At 38.2% G+C, this 20734-nt stretch overlaps 1 protein-coding gene across 4 annotated transcripts in view; it reads right to left on the bottom strand.

The window, feature by feature from the left end:
• Window positions 1-5574: 5574 nt before the first annotated feature.
• The window catches only part of CAMSAP2 (calmodulin regulated spectrin associated protein family member 2), an 88581-nt gene continuing 73421 nt past the window's right edge, over window positions 5575-20734 (bottom strand). Inside the window, exons 12-18 of one of the 4 annotated variants that reach the window (XM_054072682.1) lie at window positions 17779-19990; window positions 16566-16702; window positions 15788-16008; window positions 14677-14776; window positions 12587-12702; window positions 10725-10843; window positions 5575-9238 (exon numbers count right to left, since the gene is read on the bottom strand). In XM_054072682.1, coding sequence (XP_053928657.1) covers window positions 8933-9238; window positions 10725-10843; window positions 12587-12702; window positions 14677-14776; window positions 15788-16008; window positions 16566-16702; window positions 17779-19990 — 3211 coding nt within the window. In that variant the 3' untranslated portion in view covers window positions 5575-8932. The remainder of the gene's footprint in view (window positions 9239-10724; window positions 10844-12586; window positions 12703-14676; window positions 14777-15787; window positions 16009-16565; window positions 16703-17778; window positions 19991-20734) is intronic. The other 3 variants (XM_054072681.1, XM_054072680.1, XM_054072683.1) reach the window with 3 other exon arrangements.

The raw sequence follows: 20734 nt of genomic DNA on the forward strand, positions 1-20734 counted from the left end.
ATCCAAATCACACAAGTCACCAAAAATCACGTTATTCCCCAAAAATTCTGAATTCCCAAAAAGATCACACAAGTCACCAAGAATCACATCATTCTCCAAAGTCGCATTATTCCCCAAAATCACATAATTTATCAAAAAAAGTCCCATAATTCAAAAAAATCCCATATTTGATAAAAAATCACATCATTTACAACAAATCCCATAATTGATAAAAAGTCACGTAATTCCCCAAAGTCACAGAACTCACAAAAATCCCATAATTCGCAAAAAAAGGTCACATCATTGATCAGAAAGAATACAATTTAGCAAAAATCACACAGTCACCAAAATCACACAATTACCCTCAAATCCTATAGTTCAAAATAAATCCTCTAATTTCCAAAAAACTTGTAACTCAAAAAAAATCCGGTAATACACAAAAAGTCACAATACACCAAAAGTCACACAACTCGCAAAAAGTCACATCATTTACCAAAAGTCACATAATTCAGCAACATCACACAATCACCCCCAAAACCCAAAATTCACAGAAAAATCACATAATTCCCCAAAATCACATAATTCTCAAAAAATCCTGTAATTCACAAAAAATCACAATCCATCAAAAGTCACACACTTAGCAAAAAACAGCATCATATATCAAAAATCACATAATTCCCCAAAATAATGTAATTCACCAAAAATCACATAATTCTGCAAAATCACGTAGTTTACCAAAAGGACCATAATTCCCCCCAAAGGACCTAGCCGAGCCCCGCTCTCTTTCTGACCGGCTGGATGGAGGGGCTGAACGCAGCCCTGCCGAGGGGGACCTGGGGGTGCTGAGGGACAGGAGCTGGACAGGAGCTGGCCAGTGTGGACCCAGAGAGTTGTTTGGTTGGAAAAGACCTTGGAGATCAAGTCCAACCGTGCCCGTCCAAGATGGAACCACATCACCGAGCTCCTCGCCTGCCCACCTTTATGGTGCTGCCACCGATGGAGGCTCAGCTGCTTCCCAACGCGCGCTCACAGCCCGGAGGCCAACATATCCTGGGGCTGGATCAAAAGAAGGGCGGCCAGCAGGGCGAGGGAGGGAATTCCGACCCTCTGCTCTGGTGAGATCACACCTGGAGTCCTGTGTCCAGTGCTGGAGCCCTCAGGACAAGGATGGGATGGACCTGTTGTTGTCCAGAGGAGGACACAATGACCAGAGGCCTGGAGCACATCCCCTGGGAAGAGAGGCTGAGAGTTGGGGCTGTTCATCTTGGAGAAAACTCAACTCCAAGGAGACCTTACCGCAGCCTTTCAATTCTTAAAGAAGGCTCTTTGGAAAGATGGGGAAAAAGCTTTTTAGCAGGGTAAAGTCAACTTTTTAGTGACCGGACGAGGGGTAACAGCTTTAAACTAAAAGAGGAGCGATCTGGACCAGATGTTAGAAAGAAATTTGTTTACGCTGAGGGTGGTGAAACACTGGAACAAGTTGCCCAGAGAGGTGGTGGATGATCCATCCTGGAAACATTCAAGGTCAGGTTGGATGGGGCTCTGAGCAACCTGATGGAGTTGAAGATGTCCCTGCTCCCTGCAGGGGGGTCGCACTAAATGACCTTCACGGTCCCTTCCAACCCAGACCGTTCCATGAGTCTATGATTGTGGCATCAAAAAAATGATCCCGGTGGAGGGTGACTGAGCTCTCCCTGTGCTGAGGGGGGAGATGCAGAAATCCCGTGACAAGGGACGCCCTTCCACGTGGGCAGCAGCGCTGGCAGACCCCGTCAACACCAACAGTGACAATGTTCTGAAAAAGGATGCAGAAAAGACCTGATCTTTTACATTTTCATTTCTTTAATGATGCGTGTGACGCGTGCCGGTGATGGAGGGAAGGCTGCCCCGGGTGGAGCTGAAGCTGAGCTGGATTCTCTGTTACGCTGATGGCTAAAAATATGGAGAATCACAGAGAGGTCAAGCCTGTTTGCAGATGGTTTTGCTGAGGATCAACTGGAGGGCAGAGGGGGATCACGATGCTACTTTCTCTCTCTTCTTTCTGGAAAGGAAGAGAGAGAAAAATCTCAAAGGCCGCAAAGTGAGAAGTGGCTGCTCAGCCGTGTCTCTGCCAGGGACAAGAGAGGAGCGTAACTCGATGGTTCCTCCTGCGACACTCAGGCCCCAGCACCACATCCCAGGAAGCACGACTCGCAACTAGCCCACCAAATCCTTCCATTTGCCTGTAAAGCTGCCACTCGTCGCTTGGTTGCCTTTGCAGGCACTGATTAACAGATAATGTAATTCTAAAAATGAAAGAATTTCCCAGTACCTACAGGGGCAATAAATCACGAAGTGTGGAGAAAAAAGGTGGCTTTAATTCAATCGTCCGAACAAAGCCGTATGCACGGTTTTGCTGAACATACACTGAAATAAGAACGTTTTAAAATTTGATCTATTTACAAAACAATGGGCGAGCTCACGTGCCTCTCGATTTAATCTTGGTTTCACAGCGGTGTTGTTGTGGTTCACCCATCATTTGTACAATGGCTTTGTTTTCAGTGCAGGTCCAGAGATCAAATCTGGAGGGAAAGAGTTTTGGGATGAAACAAATGTAAAGCTTCTCCCCACTTAGAGACCTGGAAAGAAGAGTGAATTCTGAATTTAAAATTGTTCTCTTTCCTGCTCAGAATTCCACAAGGAAATGGTGAATTCCTGTGGCTTGAAAAAGAGATTTTAAGAACCAAAATCTGTCCAATGCAGGCAGCACTATTGATGCACCTGCTGTGGAAGGCAATCATACAGCTCAAAGTTGGAGAGAACACATAGCAGCATCCTATTGGAAAAGGGCAAATGGAAGACTGGTCTCTAGCTGTTCATAATGTTTTACTCAGGTATAAAAAAATGTCTTTGGGATGGTCCCAGCTGGCTTTGAGCTCTGTAGCGGTAATTGCAGAGAAGGGAACTCCCATGAACGGCAAAGATGTTGGGTGTGGGTTTTTGAGAGCCTGAAAATCAGGATTAGTAGAGGAGGAGTTCTGCATTGCCTAGTGACAAGACAGGGCACTGCAGTCTGTTCTTGGAATGGTTCCATACAGCAAGCAGTAATGCGTGACGGTTTTACTATTTTTTATCATTTATGATATTTTTATTATTTCTTTTGTTGTTGGAGGTGGCCACAGACCGCGTCAGCAGGGACACACACATTGTAGAACTGTTCCCCTGTGCTGACCTTGCACAAGATCTGCCAGTGGAGCCCAGTAGTTCGTGCAAAGCATCTTTGTGGTGTCATCATAAAAACGGGCCAATGCCTCAATCTTTAGCTATTATATAAGAGCCATCCAACTCTTTACATTGGATATTACATTTACATGATCTTGTAAAAAGTTGCAAAAAAAAAAAAATCCTTTGTAAAACTTTACTACTGGAAACAGTTTTCACTTATTTCCTGACAGGTTTTCCAGAATGTTGGGGTGACAAATCAGCAAAATCCTTGCATAATCTGTAGAACTGTTTACGTCAGCATGACAGCTCCAGTTTCAGGTAGCTTAAACACAAAAAATACTGAGCCAAAGTATAATTTGGTTTCAGTTAATTTAAATAATTATAGGCTTGTGGAGCCTTGCCAGGTCTTGTAATACAGGCATTTAGACCAACGGTGATGCAGAAAGGATAAGACAGAGCTGTCTTAATGGAAAACTTCATGTTAGCTTTTAGTTCTTCTGCAAAGCTCCCTAAACAGTGACATTCAAACGCTCATAGACATTGCTTGGTGTGTCTCCGTAGTGCTCACAGATCAGAAACTGAAAACTTAAATGCGTCCTGTGTGAAAAAAATTCTTTCAGTATCTTGCTTAACAAATTTGTCAAGGGAAAATGAATTACTTTCTCTTAAGTATTTTATGCATCCAGTTGTTTGTAATGTTCAATAAGAGTCTGAACAAAGTTTTAAATAACACTTTCAGCGGAACGCTTAACTCTTTCCTACCGTCTTGTCCAACCCCAGTCGCTGCTAGCTGTTCTGGTCAGAGGCAGTTCTGGCCACCAGTGTTATCTTTCAACTCAGAAACTGGATAAAAGGCTTGCTGTTAAGAAGCCCATCTCCCCAAGAGTTTGTACTGAGCTCTTAAATGTGTGTTGCATATTCCTTCCCTGCCTCTTATGAAGAGAAGGAGCTACCCAGTGTAAAATAGACAAAGCTCCTTCTCTTCCTTGCTAGAAGAACCCAGAGTAACTTTGGTACCATAGTTAACACTTTGCTGTGGTTGTCTAAGTAAAGCGCATTGCTTTTTACATCTGTGTGGGAGCAAGTAACTCTCAAAGTGTATTTGCTTTTATCTATGAGCTTGCATGTGCACACGCACAAACACGCTTCAATTTTTTTTTTCCTAAATGGAATAGTTTGCCTTTAAAAACAAATTGCTTATAATTGAGCAAAGATGCAGTGCAAGTTAAAAATATATATTTTTTTTCCCTTCCACCTAGACCTGGAATATGATAATTTGCATGGGGTTTTTGTTTTTGGGTTTATTTTTTTTTAATTAATTAGAAACTGTAAAAGCAGATGTAAAGGGCGGTGGCTGTCCAGATAGAGCTTTATAGACACAATTCTTCAAACAGCTTACTCAGCTCATTAATTTAGTAACAAGGCAGCAAAGAAATGCTAATTTGCTATTTGAAAACAGGTGAGTAGTTAAAAGGTTTAGCACTTAGAAAGCTGTGTATGTACTAAGTAGTTAGAGAAAAAACCTCACTCATCTCCACCCAATCAGTACAGATGGATTTGAGAAACAAAGCTATTTTTTACATCGCCTTTGTGTGGTGACTGATCCAAAAGCTCAGGTTCAGTAACCGCAATGATTACTCTGCAGCTGGTGACAGCAGATCCCTATGCTGGGTCCCTGTGGTACAAATTCCGATTCAGGAATTCTGTACAAATAGAGGCACACAGAACAGTCATATTCTGTCAAATTAACCAGGGTGTGTTCTGAAGGTTCCCGAGCATGGTGTTGCTTGCCTAAGGGCAAAGAAAACCAAGTCTGTTGTAAAGCCTGTCTGTACAAAGGCTGGTTTTAGATGAAAATTTTGTGCTGGGCTTGCCACTGAAAAAATAGCTTTACTGGGTGCAACTGCGTGTTTGTGTTCCAACATAATTCCTTGCTTGTGTCAGCTTGTTTGTGATGCTGTAAAGGGAACCAATTGAGCTGCCTGGAAAATAACCAGTTTAGGGAGAGAGAAGGCTGCTCATTTTCATCCACATTAGTTTTCAATTCAGTATTAAAAGCGCTACCAGCAGGTTTCCTGTATTCTTGAAGCTGCTCCCCGAATAGCTCCGAAATTTAAAGCTTCATTACCTGCATTCGTTAGACCAACAATCAAGTCTGCCTGCTGACGTTGCAGTGCTGTCCCCCTGTCAGTTAAGTCCTCGCTCTTGCTCTGCAACCCAGAGGAACAACACAGAACACCCAAAAAGGCATGATTTGGACTGGAAAAAAAATGGCCGATTTACAAATCCAGAAGAGACGCCGTATTTTTTTGATACTATTTCTGTTAGAGATTGCACCACTAACAAGTACAAGTTATTTCACTAAAAGTCATTCTTTATTAGCTGTATCAATGAAGATAAGACTTCCATTCAACTTGAACACCTTTCCATCTGAAGCAATGCCATTACACCAAGCAGCAGGCTTCTGTGTCGGGGAACAATGGAAGCCAAGCGGAGCACAATGGTTTATGAGTCGCCTTGCACTTGTGAAACTCACTTCTGAAGAGAACAGGGTAATACCATGTTGTCCCCAAGAATGAAATGAGAAGCCTAAATCTCCAACAGCCTCCCTCTCAGAAAGCTAAAATATATGTGAACGTAAGAAAAGCAATGGGGAACAAAAGAAACAAAAATGGGTCCCATTTCCTACAATTTCTACATGGCTGAAATGAAGAATAAACAAGATTTAAACATTAATGTGAACTTTTTATAGTTTTGTTTGTATTTAGATGTACGCAAGAAACCAAAAAAAAGGTACTTTTGGTGCCATGCTTTTATTTAAATGAAAGGAAAAAACTACACTGTACCACATAAGTAGCAATGACAATATTTTACAGCACAGCATTTGAAAAAATATGGAAGCTATGCTCCATAGAAGTGGACAAGTAAGCACACAATACACTGTACATTTTTCAACAGTGCCCATTAAATCATAATTAAATAGCTGAATTTGGCTTTAAACAGCCAAATAATAAAAAATAACAGTCATACTAACATTAAAAAAAATCAGTAGCTATTATGACTGTTAGAATATGAAATTTTGCTCGAAAAACTAAGACGAGAGTTTGGCAATTCAGTCATAGCAACAAGAATAATACCCCTGATGAAAGCACCAGTGTGTTCTGAAAAGGTCAGTGATAAATACTGGCCTTCATGGAAAGCTTCTTTTTTTTTTTTTCTTCTCTTTTCTTTTTTTTAAACATGATCCCAACCAAAGATCCACTGTAATTAGAAAATTTGCAGGCTTAAAAAGGAAAAGCGTATCAAGCTTTACTTTTCCTGTAATTAAGTAAAACTTTATACTGCGAGCAATGAAATTTTCAACTGCATTATTCACATTCTACTTTTAGACATTGCACAAACCTTTAACCTGTTGACAAGAGTAAATTTTATAATACATTCAGATATATTTAAAATGACTCAAGGAATTCCTGTCACATATTTAAGCTCACTTTGATGAGATCGATGCATGTGTCTTCATGGTGTTGCCCATCTTCAGTTAAATCGTAGCACAGATTTTAGAAATAAAAAGCCTCCTTTTGGTAAAATTTCTTTTGAAGTTATTAACCAATGTGTATCAGTTGATTCCAACCTCCTGGTTTCTTGAATCGCTGTGTATCATACAGAGCTTCATATTGTTATTCACGATGTTCCTACAACGGTGTTTGTAGGAACCGTCTAACAGGCAGAATGTGCAAACCCTCCTTCCCCCTTTTTAATATTATTTATATCCTATATACACAATATGTATACACTTGAGATAGAAGAGTTACATACCCTGGTGATATACATGCAAACAGTAGGAATCCGCTAACCACAAATAGTTTTGAGCCACATACATATTAAACATGTATTTTAAAGTGTTTTTTCTTTTTTTTACAGTTTTAACAAATATACATAAATATAAGAACATAAATTACAGTAAAACTGACAGCATTTTTGAGAAGATGTTTGTAACCCAGATGCGTTGATGCCTAAGGCCTTATAATAATTTAAAAAAAAAAAAAAGTACTGTTCTAAACTGCTTAATGACATTTCATTCCTGTGCATCTTTTATGTAAGTAAATGAGTACATCATAGTAGTGAGGCGAAGTTTCTCTCTGAACAGTTTAATGAGAGAAATACGAACATAGTTTTAGTCTCCCCATGAAACAGAACGGACTACATACTTAGAGCACAATACTGTCTTATGTTAATGTAGTTGTCACAACACTGAAACAGAACAGAATCACAAATCATTCTTTTCCTGAGAATGAGTTTTTTTTCCCCCAACAAATCCTCTGGTGTACATTGTCAAAATAGCCACAGATTGAGGGGAGGCTTCAAGTTTGTAGTTTCTTTTTTTTTCAGAACAGTGCTATGTAAAAAGCAAATTATAAGAGAAACAAACACTGAAACAGAATAACGATCCATAAAATAATCAAACACTGTTTTGAAATAAAATGCAGCCCTTTATAAATAATACTGAAATAGAGTATGCTTTTGTAAATGGTCATGTTATAAATTTATAGGAATATCATTTAGGCTTTTTTGCCATCTGTATTTAAACTCAACGTGCCACAAGACATCTATTAAATTGTGCCAAGAAAACAATTTACTAAGACACACTGAAAATTCTTAGCAGATGTCCATTCCCTAGAAAATTAATTTAAGTCTGAGCTGGCAGATCCAAAGGCAGGACAAACTGACGGTGCCCTGGATCTTAAAATCAACGGGAATTAGATACACGACTTCTGAAAGATCTGTGACATCTGTGAATTCTGTGATTCTTCTGAATAATTTTAGTGTTCTGTCAGGCAAACGTCAGGGACCTAGTTCTGACTGTTTCACAAGTTCCTGTTCCTTCCTTGGAGAAGCAGCACCTGACCGTGGGCTTGTTCTTACTTGGAACAAAGCAAAATAAAGCACATTTGCTTGGGCTGGTTTAGAGGTCTACCAGATATTTTTACTTTGCCTTTTAAGGTTGCTATGAACACGCACATGGTCAGCCAATATATCTCAGATAGTAACTTAATGAAACAGGAATAATTGCATCACGTAACTATACCCTGAGTTGTTAAATAATTCATTTGAAGGAAACTTCAAGCAATTCAAACGTTTTTCCTTTACTGTCAGTCTGCAAGCAAATCGGTGTTATTTAATTGAAATATAATTATAAATACTCAGGGGAATGAATCTTGATTTCGTTACAGCACGCAATAAGGATCTTGCGGACCCACTCAGCTGTTCTTCAGTGAGATAGAACTTACTTAGTCTTTATGGTAAGTCAGTATGCAAAGTTCAATGGTATTGAGAACATTAAGAAGTATTTCTTTAGTGAAAGAAAAAAATATTTCAAGACAAGCACAAATACAAACATATAAGGCAACAGATGTAAAAAATGTAGTTTGAGTCACTAAAGATGAACATTCAGTGCTTCAGTGTATCTAATCAAAATACAGAGCAAATATACTCTATATACTGTATTTAGCACATACAAATCTCCACACAAGTCAAACATTTCCGTAACCACTCATAATAATTCACCTAAGTGGTAATCTTCTGCACTCCTAAACACTGTGTTTACATTCCAGTTGGACATGATAACAGATCTTGGTGTCCAGTTTTAAGTTCTAAGAGTCTTGTTGGCAACTAGAAATCTATTTCTATAGGCAGTAAACATGAAGTGCAAGTTTATCATAATTGTCTGAAGCGAATTTTTTCCCATCTACTATGCCTTGGTGGGTAAAAGTTTCTTAGGAGTTACTGGTCTCTTGGTTTGCCACAAATGGCTGTGAATGGTAATTGCATCAACACTGGCAGACAAAGTTTTAGCAGGTATGTGGCTAAACTGCTTCCTGTCAGAGTTGTATTTATACAGTCCTTCTATCATCTTCTTTGTAATAGATTTGGGACCTATTCCTGTTAATTTATTGATTTCTTCAGTGTCAGGGCAGTATGTATACAGAGATCTGAACTGGCAGCCTGAATCCCGGAACAAGATTAAGAAATTATTGGCATCGGATTTTTCCATTTCCTTTAAAAGAAAGAAAAAGAATAAGATTCACAACATGAATTTTACATTGTGGGTAGAAAATATTCAAAATCATTGGATTGCCACTTTGTTTTCTATCAGAGCTCAACTTATGTCTCTTTTTACTAAAAGACTTTATTTTTAATCATTACAATTTGCTAAGCTTCACCTGTCTGAATTTTGATAAGGTTGCTGTCTCTCTCAAGCAAAACCATAGTTATATAGACAACTTAAGTTACACGTGTTTTGTTGTACCTCAAGAACACACATCCTAACAGATTTTGTGAAGACCAAATAAAAATTCTGTGATCCATTTCAAGAAGCAGGTCTAATAATTGCAAGTTTGGGAACAGCAATTTTAGATATGTCTAGATGTGCCTGAAAGATCCTCCAGTGCTCAAATGGGGTTTCAGTCATCCCTAAATGCAGTCAAGTTTGGCCAAATCATAAAGTCAGTTAAACTGTATTAAGGAGAAGTTCTTTATTAGCTGAAATCTTCAGGTTCCTATTCCACCCAACACAACTTCCAAGGTCCACCTGCCCTGAATATGTTCAGCTTCTACCAAATGACATATGGCACACCCTAGAGGTCAATGTGACTTTTTTACAGCTGTTCTTTCCTGGGACTTTTGGGGGCTATTACGCTCCCAGTTACTTGAACTGAGAGAGGCTGTCTTGATTGCCCACTAGTTATTTCCAAAAAGTATTTGGAAAGACAGAGAAGGCAGCATCGAGACACGAATGCAGAAGAAGTACAAAGAGAAGAAAAGGCAAGAAATACTGTCATAAAATCTACTCCAGAAAAGGAATTAAATCCAGATTCCTAGTACCTGTGTTCTTTGATCTATTTAATCTGTTCAAATTCATCACAGCTAGTAAAAGGGACAGTCCTATTTCTCTCAGCCCTCAGACTCTTCCTTTCACGAGGAAACATGGTGGTCTCCAAGTTCTCACCTTTCTTCAGAAAGGTTTATACCAGCGTAAGAGAAAGGGCTGGAAGGCACCTTCCTGCAGTAGAAAGTCCTAATTCACCCTACTGCTTGGAAACTGGAGAAAAAGCCTTCCAGGGATATATTTCAGTTCTTTCTGTTCATGAATGAGCTGTGCTTTATTTCTAAAGGTCCTGATCAGAGGATCTGTATGTACAAGAGGGGATATTTTTCATGGTACAGAAAACAAGTTTGTGAGCAAATCATACAAGTCTACATACTGAAGTTTCCACATTAAACAAGCAGTAACTATGAATTAACATGTCAATTAATTCAGCTTCCTGTGCTGCATGTACATTGCAACAGCTATTGTTTATACAGCACTAGAGAACCTTTCTGTCTACACAGCAAACGAGTCTCAGAAGTTACTCAAGCTGACAGCTGTCACAACCTCAGAAGAATCCTCCCGGTACCTGCATTTATATTGAGTATCTTACTAATGCCTGACCATGGTTTGACTTAAGCATTTATGCTTTTAGGGAGAAAAAAAATACCCTTACCTCTAGTATCTTCTTCTTTTGACCTTCATTTACTTTCCCAGCCAAGCAGCAATGTGCCAGTGCGTTCTGAATTATATACTTGTTTGATTTAGCACTGGGTTCTTTGAAGAGCTTTGGTCCTATGGAGGAGGAATCAATAAGGCAACAAAGAGTTACTTTGAATGCTGTAAAGCACTTCCTGTGTGGACCTTTTGCATGCATAAAAATACAAACCCAGGAATAAAATAGAATTAGGCCAGAGACCACATATTTCATAAACAAGCAAAATGTTCTCTCAGCTGTTACTGAATTTGCTCACAAATGTGTCTTTAATTATTAAATCATTATTATTGGCAGTCTTGGTAAGTATATTTTCTCTCAGAGGAACTTCTTCTATGAACAACAAAACATCTGACATTTTCTAACCAAAATTTCAACCATCCAGGAGAGAGCAGATTCTTCCTTTTTCTTCAACTCCATCCGTGATTTTAGGGTGAGGGTTAAAACAAGGAAGGTCATTAAAGTAGTTAAGTCGAAGTTACTTAAAGTAGCTGTAGCCTGTCCACCTTGGAATTCCAGAGATGTTTTACCCCAAATCAGGAATAAAATATCTGGCCTGACACTTGCCAGTTATTCAGTTATTCAGTCTGTAAAAGACTTGATTCATCTGTTTACAGTAGCAATCTCCTCTGTTTTAATTTTGGAAATATATGTGTACTTGTGTCAAGACCATTTGAAAAAAACATGCAAATAGCTATTCTGAGTCTTAGAAAGGAACATAATATATGAGCAATTACCAATTAAATTTAAGATTAAATCCCAGTTTGTCTATGCTTTGGGATAAAAAGCCTAGAAGCAACACAAAAAAGCTGTATAAAATCTGACTGACAGAGTGAAGATACTAAAACATCTGAAAAAAAGTCCTTCTCTTCAATTCCTAGCATCTCTATATTCCTTCATTTCAAAATAAGCTCTACATAATGATCATGAAAAGATGATCTTTAGCACTCTGGGTCTTCATGACAAAACGCGGCAAGATCAGCTAGGCAGAGGCCCGCTTTCCCTCCTGCAATTTAATCTGACATGCATGTGGCACACACTGACTAAAGTTTCATGGTTTAAAAATGGGCAAGAACTTGCTGATTTTCAGAATGAACACTTTGCTTTTCCACACCGTAGTCATTTCAACAGAAAGAAGGCAAGATTATTTTCAAAACAAACATTTGTCAGCACAGACGCAGCTATGCAAACCCATCGATTAAACCTGATATCCTAAAAGTTTGTGAAAAATACCTAACCTTATTTTACTCTTTACTAACCAAAGTGATATTAGGTGGGCACACACAGAGCTTTTAAAATCCTGATGATGCAAGGTCTTTGCAATATTACATGCTGTATATTTGGAGAAAAGGGATGAAAATACCATTATCTGATTCCCATTACAGAATTAGAAGTCAGACTGTAAAGTTTCTACTAAACAACACAGGATCTGTTTGGAAACAAAGAGAGCTGAGTATTTTAATTCAAATTCCTACACAGACTGTTTCCTGTTGTAATTTGGGTTTTGCTTTTTGTAACTTTGTTCTAAATTGAGCTTAAATTTCAACTCTTCTTGCCTTGCTAGAGATACTGCTGAAATCCACAGTGACCTGTAGGCCCATTTGCTGGTCCGAGCCTTACTGCAGTTTATTCTGGTTATCACAAATGCTACTGAGTCAGTACTTTTATTCTGGATTTAAAATACTAATCTTGTATTATTACCGTCTATTTTTAAGGAAGTCACATAACATTTCTGTGAAAGCATCCAAATAAGGTAACTGAAAACTTTTCATGCATAGAACCACTAACAGCCAGGTACTTTTCTGAATATTGTTGTCACTGACCTGTATATTCTGTGGCAGAGGCGACTGAAGAAGTTGTAGATGCATTTTCCCAATCTCTTTCTCCATTACGACTACCACAGCGACTTGGAGATAAGAAACCTTCCACAGACTCAGACCTAAACATTCATTTTAAAAAATTACAATGTTCAGCAGAGAAGCCTTCTAATATGAAAGGAAGACAAACTGTATTAAGGTAGAACACAAATATCTGAATTGTAGACTATAAACCTAAATGCAGAATATTTACAGAAGAAATTAACAGATAACTGAGTTCATATAAAGTATTTTGAGTGATGCAAAAAGTTGGTATTTAGGCGAGATGGATGTAAGTAAGTTTTTTGGCTACATCTGAGAAACAAAAACCTAACAGATATTCCAGACTGTGGAATATTACTACTAAGCGGGAATTCAAATTAATTCTACATTGCTGCTAGCAAAACAATGCTATCTCATGCAGAAAAAAAACCAGTTCTTGACAGAACGACCAATGTGAAGTAAAAATTTAGTTCATTTATACTTATTCCAACAATCAGCAGAGAGAACTGCTGCATTTAAGACAGCAAAACAATGTCCTTTCTCCTTTTTGTTTACACAAGCAGCAGCTTCTGGTGCTGTTAATTCTTCCAGCTGTGTCTGCACTAAAATGTGAATAGTTTTGCATTTAAAGGCCTAAGCAAGGCTATCACGTCTTCTTACATTATTACAAGATATTTTAATTTTTTTTTTATTATGGCTCCTGCAAAAGCTAGCCACATTTTCAGCTTGGAATAAAAGCTTTTCTAAGTGAGAAAAAAACCCCAAACTACTAGCAGAGAATAAGGAAAAAAAGTAGTATTATAAGAACATCTATCTGCACACTAACTTCCAGGAAGAGATGAAAATTCAATTTATAATATACCCTACAGCTCTTGTGATTAAGAACTGCATGAAGAACACCTCAAAGGTACCACTGAAATTTACTGTGTGATCATCAAAAGACAATTCTGATGCAAGAAAAAGGTGAAAATATAGGTCTAGAAAGATACTGAAAATGCTTCCAACTCTTACTTTCAGTAATTTGTACTGAATTTTATTATATATTAAAATTCCCAACCCCCTAAATGAAATCCAAAGCCAGAGGAAGATGTACTGTTCATTACAAGCATACTACAGCACTGTGCAACTAAAACTACATAGATGGGGTCATCTCTTGTAACGTCTCTGTAGGTAAGGAACATCAAGCCTTTTCTAATAGCTCAAGCAGCTGAAAGAAATCCCCCAGTCAATTAAAACCAACCATTTTTTAAAAGATGACAAGGGATGTTAGAATACTTGGACCATTTTATTAAAGTTTATGTGAGAACCAGAAAGACAGTTCTCAAAACATCAAGGAAATTAAAAAGTCAACTGAAACCACCTGCAGCCATGTCAGAGTTGATGAGGGATACATACTGGCCATGAAAACACTATGGGGTATCTTAACATGTAGTACTCCTTAGCAAACCCTTTCTCCTAGTTTGCCTTTCTTTTTGCCTATTTCTTTTCAAAAATAAACATTACTATTTCTCTGAATATAATTAGCAATTACACAGAACTAAGAATTTTCCTCTGCATTATAATACAGTTTTTATATATAAAACAATTTTCTGTTATTTTTATCTCTTCTTATTTTGTTTTGCATTAAGAACCACCTGAAAACGAATTCAGGTGTTTGGAAAAGGCTGAAGTCCTACTGAACCCCTGTAAGACTTCCAGCGTCTATGTTAAAAAAAGAAAAGACACTGTGTAGCTGCATGTAGCACACAGCTTTAATAAAATATCAACAAGTTGAGACTTAAATACAAGCAGGTGAATTAAAGAAGCTGTGTGAATAGCATTTTATTTTGGCCTCATTAAGAGCAGCCGAACTGGTTACCTGGTAAAATTTGTGAAACAAATGATCATGGCTTGGTTCCCTAATGTCTGACAGCTTAAAGAATCAATGTTGCAAATCAGAAGAACATATCTGTTCATGGAGCACACAATATACACACGACCTCTTTAAAACTCATGCTAGTTTTACACAGCAGCTTATAAAATTTTATTACATGAAATGGTTATTTTAGCTTTACCTTGGTGTTCTCTTGCCTGACTGCACACTCTCATTGTCCCCTGTATTCAGCGATGCCAATGAAAGACTAGATACTGAAAAAACACGATAAAGCTGTGAACCTGGATAAAAACAAAGTTAAGGCTTATAAACCTATGCAGGTAGTAGAGTCTGCTCATTAGACCCAACACCAGCATTAGAAAGTCAGTAAGGGCTTTTATGTGAGAGCCTCTTACACCCATACATGATATACTTGCATGCATATGGGAGCACTTCATCTAAACTCTAGCTGATGCCCAGCCATTTAGAGTCAGCCAGGACGGTCTCAGACTAAGCATTATGTGAAGCATGGGCACGTGCAAATCAAAGAATGCGAGAGAAGTTAGTAAATCCTCATAAAAGAGACCTTAAGAGATTTAATTTAAAGCTTGAGATGGATTCTTGGAAGCTGTTAAGGGAATACTTTAAATTACACTGGAAGATGGAAGGAAGCAGCTAGAGAAAATGCAGCAGGATAACGAGGCTATACAACGTGGTAACAAAAAGGATCACTGAGCAGCCTAGTTACTTTCTTCTAATTGTAAATTGGCCATCCTTCTTCCAACTCTCATTCCAATTTTGTGAAATCTAAAGAGTGTTAAATTGTCCCACGTGATTAGTGTTGCTATATTCACAACTATACATGCAGTGGGTGAGTAAAATAGAAGAAACGATGAAATATAAAAGTAACTTTTTTACTTTACTTTTGGCTGCATTAAGCAGGAGGTTAAGTACTCTTAATAATCATAATTTTATTTACTGTTCTCTTAACTCCCAATTTTTAATAATTTTATCTCTACAGTAAGAGATTAATGAAGAATACATGGTTGTGTATGAAAATTGCAGCAGATGTTGGCTCTTCCACTGGATTTTCATACAGTTAAACCTTTTTGTTTGTTGATATATGCATGCATGCATAGCAGGTAAGTGACATTCATCTTTCAATTTCTATTAGCAAATACTGCTTTCCAGTTTGGTCACGTGCAGCTTCAATGTAGCACAAGACACTAATAAATGCACGTGCCTGCTACTACCAGAAAACAAGCTGGTGTTTTAGCATGAACAGACTCTCTTTCCATACGAACATTTGTTACCTGGTGGACCTTTGACTGGTGTCTTAGGTGATTCAACATGATCTCTATGAATAGATTTGGGACGTGGCTTTTTTTGTTTGATTGAGAGGGAACGTGGCTTTATGACAGTGTCCATTTCTTCCATAAGTTTTAGTTGTTTCCTTCTCATATATTCCTGCTTAATAAACTCTCGTCGTGCTCGCTCATCCTCCTTCTTCTGACGTTCCTCTTCTGTTTTGCGTCTAAAAAAGTTATAAAATAAGTTCAGCAGTAGAAACTTTCCAGACGAGCAGTTTTAGCTCACACAGTGAGGACAACACAGGCACCAGATTTTCGGAACTTTAGAGTTCTTGGACATCAGTAAGAGGAACTTGATTGTTTTTTTTCCAATTTTCAGAGAGTTTTAACTTTTTGAGATACTGTTTCTAGTAAAATCAAAACCATGTTTGTTAGCTTGATTGCTGCAACTGAGTAAGCTGTGCATTCATGAAGAAAGAAGCCACAAGTGATGTGCTCTCCCTCATAATATTAAGTACAGGGCAGAGTAGTGCTCTGAGGGACTTCACTCAGGCCAGCAGGGCTCAGACATCGAGTCTAAGCTACAGACCGATGCCACCAGCTGATTCTGCAGGACCAGCTGGCACGTGCCTTCAGCTGGGCTCCTCAGCACATCTGGCTCTACGATTAAATATCTTGGATATTAAGATGCAATTTTTTGACATGGAAGTTACACTTCGCTAAAGCAGACATTTTTATCTTCACCATTTCTGATCACCTGGATCAGGACACATAGTTTTACCTTGTCTCTTCCTTCTTATGTTCCAGTTCTGCTTCCAGCTGCTGCTTTCGAAGCATAGTCTCTCTTTCCCTTCTCAAACGTTTCTCCAATAATGCTGCTCGTTTCATTGCCATATCGTTTTCTGCCTTTTGGTCATCCTAGCAGCATCAGTATTTCAAGGAAAAGGATCAAAAATTATTAAGATCTTTGAATTCAGCAACTGATTTTGCCAAGTCATTACTCTTCATTCTGTACAAATGGTTGCAATTTCCTAACATACTTTTGTAGTATTTGAGACACATTTAAGAGTTTTCTTATAAAAGGACACTGTCCTTCCTAAGTCAAACATAAAATTCAACATTGATATGAGAAAACTGGCTAATTGAAATATTTTAGTTTGGAGTCAGATTCCACACTGCATAAACTTCTGTATTTAGCTTTGAAAGATCCAACGTGTATAAAGATGAAGACAATTATCACAAAACTGATTAATTACACAGCATACAGAAGTAACTTCTGCTGATCAAGCCAAGTGTTTTGTTAGAACTGAAGAATGCTTCCAGAGAAACAAGGCGATTCTTAGATACATGATACAAGACTGTGGGGTATTCCAAAATGAAAATCCATAATCTTGATGGCTTCAGTGTCTAGACCACTCTCTTACAACGTGCATTACAGTTAAATGCCTGTCTGAATATAACTCTTTAATAAAACAACAGGGAGAGCTCCAAATACCAACTTCAAAAGAGTATCTCGGAGACTATACTTAGTCAGCCAGCCAAGAGAGGGAAAAAGGCTTTCCAAAGTGCAACTCTGACATTCAACATTTAAAAAAGCACAGGCTGTTATGTACTTCAAAACCTTTTACTTGAATTTGGGACTGGGATGAGGAAGTGAGGGTGAGATGTGAGCATGTTTATTAAGGTCACTAAAGCTTATGTTAAAAATAAATCTACATTAAGTAAACATCTTCCTGACCAAAACTTCTGAACACTTTCCCATAACTGTAAGGGATACTCTGGCATGCTCAGGATCTGCAGTATGGCAGAACCTCACCACTCTTACAATGCCAGTTTTATCACCAAGTGCAAAAGATAAGCTTGTACATTTGGAGTTGCAGAACAATCTGCTTTGACTTCAATGGAAAGTCTCCACTGAAATCTACACGTGAATTAAGAAGTTCCCTTTCCAAGGAAGCTTAATAGCAGATATACACATCCACAAGTCCTCTTACCTTAAAGAAGAATCCACAACACACTTTCTGGTCATCCTCAAATTGTTCTCTATCGCTCTCACCATCATATTTCTCAACTGATACTTCAGTTTTGTCTGGTGGCTTCAAATCTGATAGGGAAACTTCAATTAAGTTGGCTGTTTTGGGAGTTGGTGTTGGTAAAACTGGTTGTCTTAGCTGATCTTCATTTGGTGTGAGACAGACAGTTTCTGTGATAGGCTGAGATAATACTTCAGAAACAGTAGATTCAATAGGCTTCATCTCCTTTTCCTCCAACTTCTGTTCACTCTGTTTCAGTGATTTTGGTCCTTCTTCTTTTGCTGCCTCTTCTGTAAGCTTGGCTTCCTTCAGAACATTTTCCTTTAATGGAGGTTCACCTGTATGTTCACCATCATCTCCAAAGCAAACAAATGATCTAGTCTGAATAGGAACTTGACTTGGGGAAAATCTCCTCAATCGGGGAAGACTATCCACAGATCGGGGGGCAGTTAAGGTACGATTTAGAGGTGTTATTTTCAGTTCATTTGGCCTAGGAGTCCTTTGCATTTTAATGTGAAAAGAGGCATTCTTCCTGTTGGAAGACTGCGGAGACTGATGTGTAGAGCGAGGAGATTCCTGTGAGAAAGGTGTAACGGGAGACGGAGCTCCCATTTGCTTTGATGAAGACTTAAAGTCCCGAATCTGCTTCTGAGGAGACGGTTGAGGAGGAGAAATAACCCAAGCCTGTTGCTCTCTCATCTGCATCAACATCTCCTGTTGAAGGGACAGACGTTGCATTTCTTGTTGTAGAAAGTGTAGGGAAGAGTTTAGTTTTTCAATAGATTTTGTATATTCTAAGAGATCTCCTTCATTCAAATTTTCTTCCGAGGGGCTTGCTAAACTGCATTGCTTTTCGGCATCCATAGGAGTAGCAGGAGATTTTAACCATTTGCTATGAGAATTTTCAGGGGTTTCTTTCATTAATTCTGAAGTCTTACTAGTTTGGTCATCTGATTTTTGAGTTTCTTTTTCTTTCAATCGATTACTGTCAGTGAATACCTTCTCATCTTCAGCTCCTGCTGCTTCTTCTCGGAGAGGTGATACCCCATCACCCTTCTTTTTCACAACATTAAGAAATGCTGTTCTTCCCATTTTCTGCCTCTGCTTTGTGAATGCAGCTTCAACTTTCTTCTTCTGCGCTTCAATAGCTCGCCTCTTTTCCTCTAGCTTCATCCTAAGATGTACCATTTCAGAAGCCAGTAACTGTGTAGTGTCTCTTCCTTGAGGAACAGCTGCCTCCTCAGGAATATGAGTCCAAGCAACCACGTGAGGAATGTTCAGCTCGGAACCTTCTGGTGTAGTTTTCTGAGAACTGCTTCCACTGCTTCTACTATCTGTGTGATTCAACTTCCTGAATTTCTGCTCTGCAAAGCTAGTCATTTTAACACCCGAACTTGAAGAAGCACTGCTGCCTGCCTGTGATTTAGTACTTACTGAGCTGGGACAGGGACTTAATTGATCTCTGTGACTGCTAGCTCGCATGTCATAATCCTGGAGAAATTTGGATGGTTCTTCCATGTCAGAGTCCATGCTTACAGTATAATCTCTCAAAGATGAATCCTCATCCATTGTCTCTGGAATATCTTCTGAAGGGACATGTATTCCAGTATCTACTTCTGTATTGTCAGTCACAGGACTCAGAGCACCTTTTGTGTCTGTAATTATATCAGGGGTAGACTGATTGAGTTTAACATTCGAATTCAAGATGCTAATTTCCTGATTGTGAAGAAAAAAACCATTTGTAATTTGGTCTGTTTGGATAACTCTGGGAGATTTGTCAGTGTCATGAATTATCTGCAAAGCCTCTTCAATGCTTGGTGTCTCAATCTGATTGCCAAAATCATCCAGAACTGCCCTGTTTTGCAGAGCTCCGTTTGGAAACCGGTAACGGCTGCTCTCATTGGCATTTTTTTGATTTGTGTTAAGAGACTGATTGGCCTTTCTATCTTTATGAGCTATCACGTCCTTCTCCTCTTCAATGTCTTGATTTTCCTCTTCTCCATTTACTGGTTTTAAGGACAGATTTTTTCTAATATGTTTTGGCATACGGTTGATGTTTACTGCAAGGCCTTCATTGCTCACAGATCTAGTCATTCCTTTGTTTGAAGCAGATACTGGAATGCTTTTTTCTTTGTCAAAGGAAATGTCAAACGAAACTCCATGTAATGATGACCTAATAGAGATTAGAATAAAAGTAGTAACTGAGCAACAGGTAATTAATAATAATGAAATATTCACATTAGTTCTTAAATTATTTTACATTTGTAGCATTAAAGTATATTTGTATATTCATGATTTTTTATATATTTAAGAAATAGATACAAATATAATAAAAAAATGATACAACAAAATAGAATAACAGCATTTTCTTCAGAGACAACCAACACTTTTTGTTACTTTGGAATAAATTCTGGGCACTTCAGGAATATAAGAATTGCCACAGTAGATCAGAAGGAATGTGTGGAAAGAGATACAATTGACACTTACTGAATAGCTCACCACTATACGTCTTACCATTTTAACTTTAGTTTACACCCTACAGATTAAGAATTTATGTCCAGTCCAACTAAAACCCAAAACATTCCGACCGAACTGATTTTTCTTACTATTAAAAAATAATACAAGTTTAAATTCTACCAAGCTTATTAGCCATGTTACTCCTACCACTTTTAGTTGACTGAAATGTATATATGTGAACATATTTAATGCAAACAGTTCAAATATCTCAAATACACCTCTTTTCAATGTAGAAAATAGATAATTTTATTTCTGAAGTTTGTTTCCAATTACTGAGCTCTTCATACAGTTTTACCTTTCTTTTTCTACTTTCACAAGTCTTACAAGAACTCTTATTACAGGATTCTGAAAATCCAAACAGCAATGGAGCATTTATGACTGTTTATGACCAATGAATAAC

Source organism: Cuculus canorus, chromosome 8, assembly GCF_017976375.1.
Source record: "Cuculus canorus isolate bCucCan1 chromosome 8, bCucCan1.pri, whole genome shotgun sequence".
Classification (NCBI taxonomy): domain Eukaryota; kingdom Metazoa; phylum Chordata; class Aves; order Cuculiformes; family Cuculidae; genus Cuculus; species Cuculus canorus.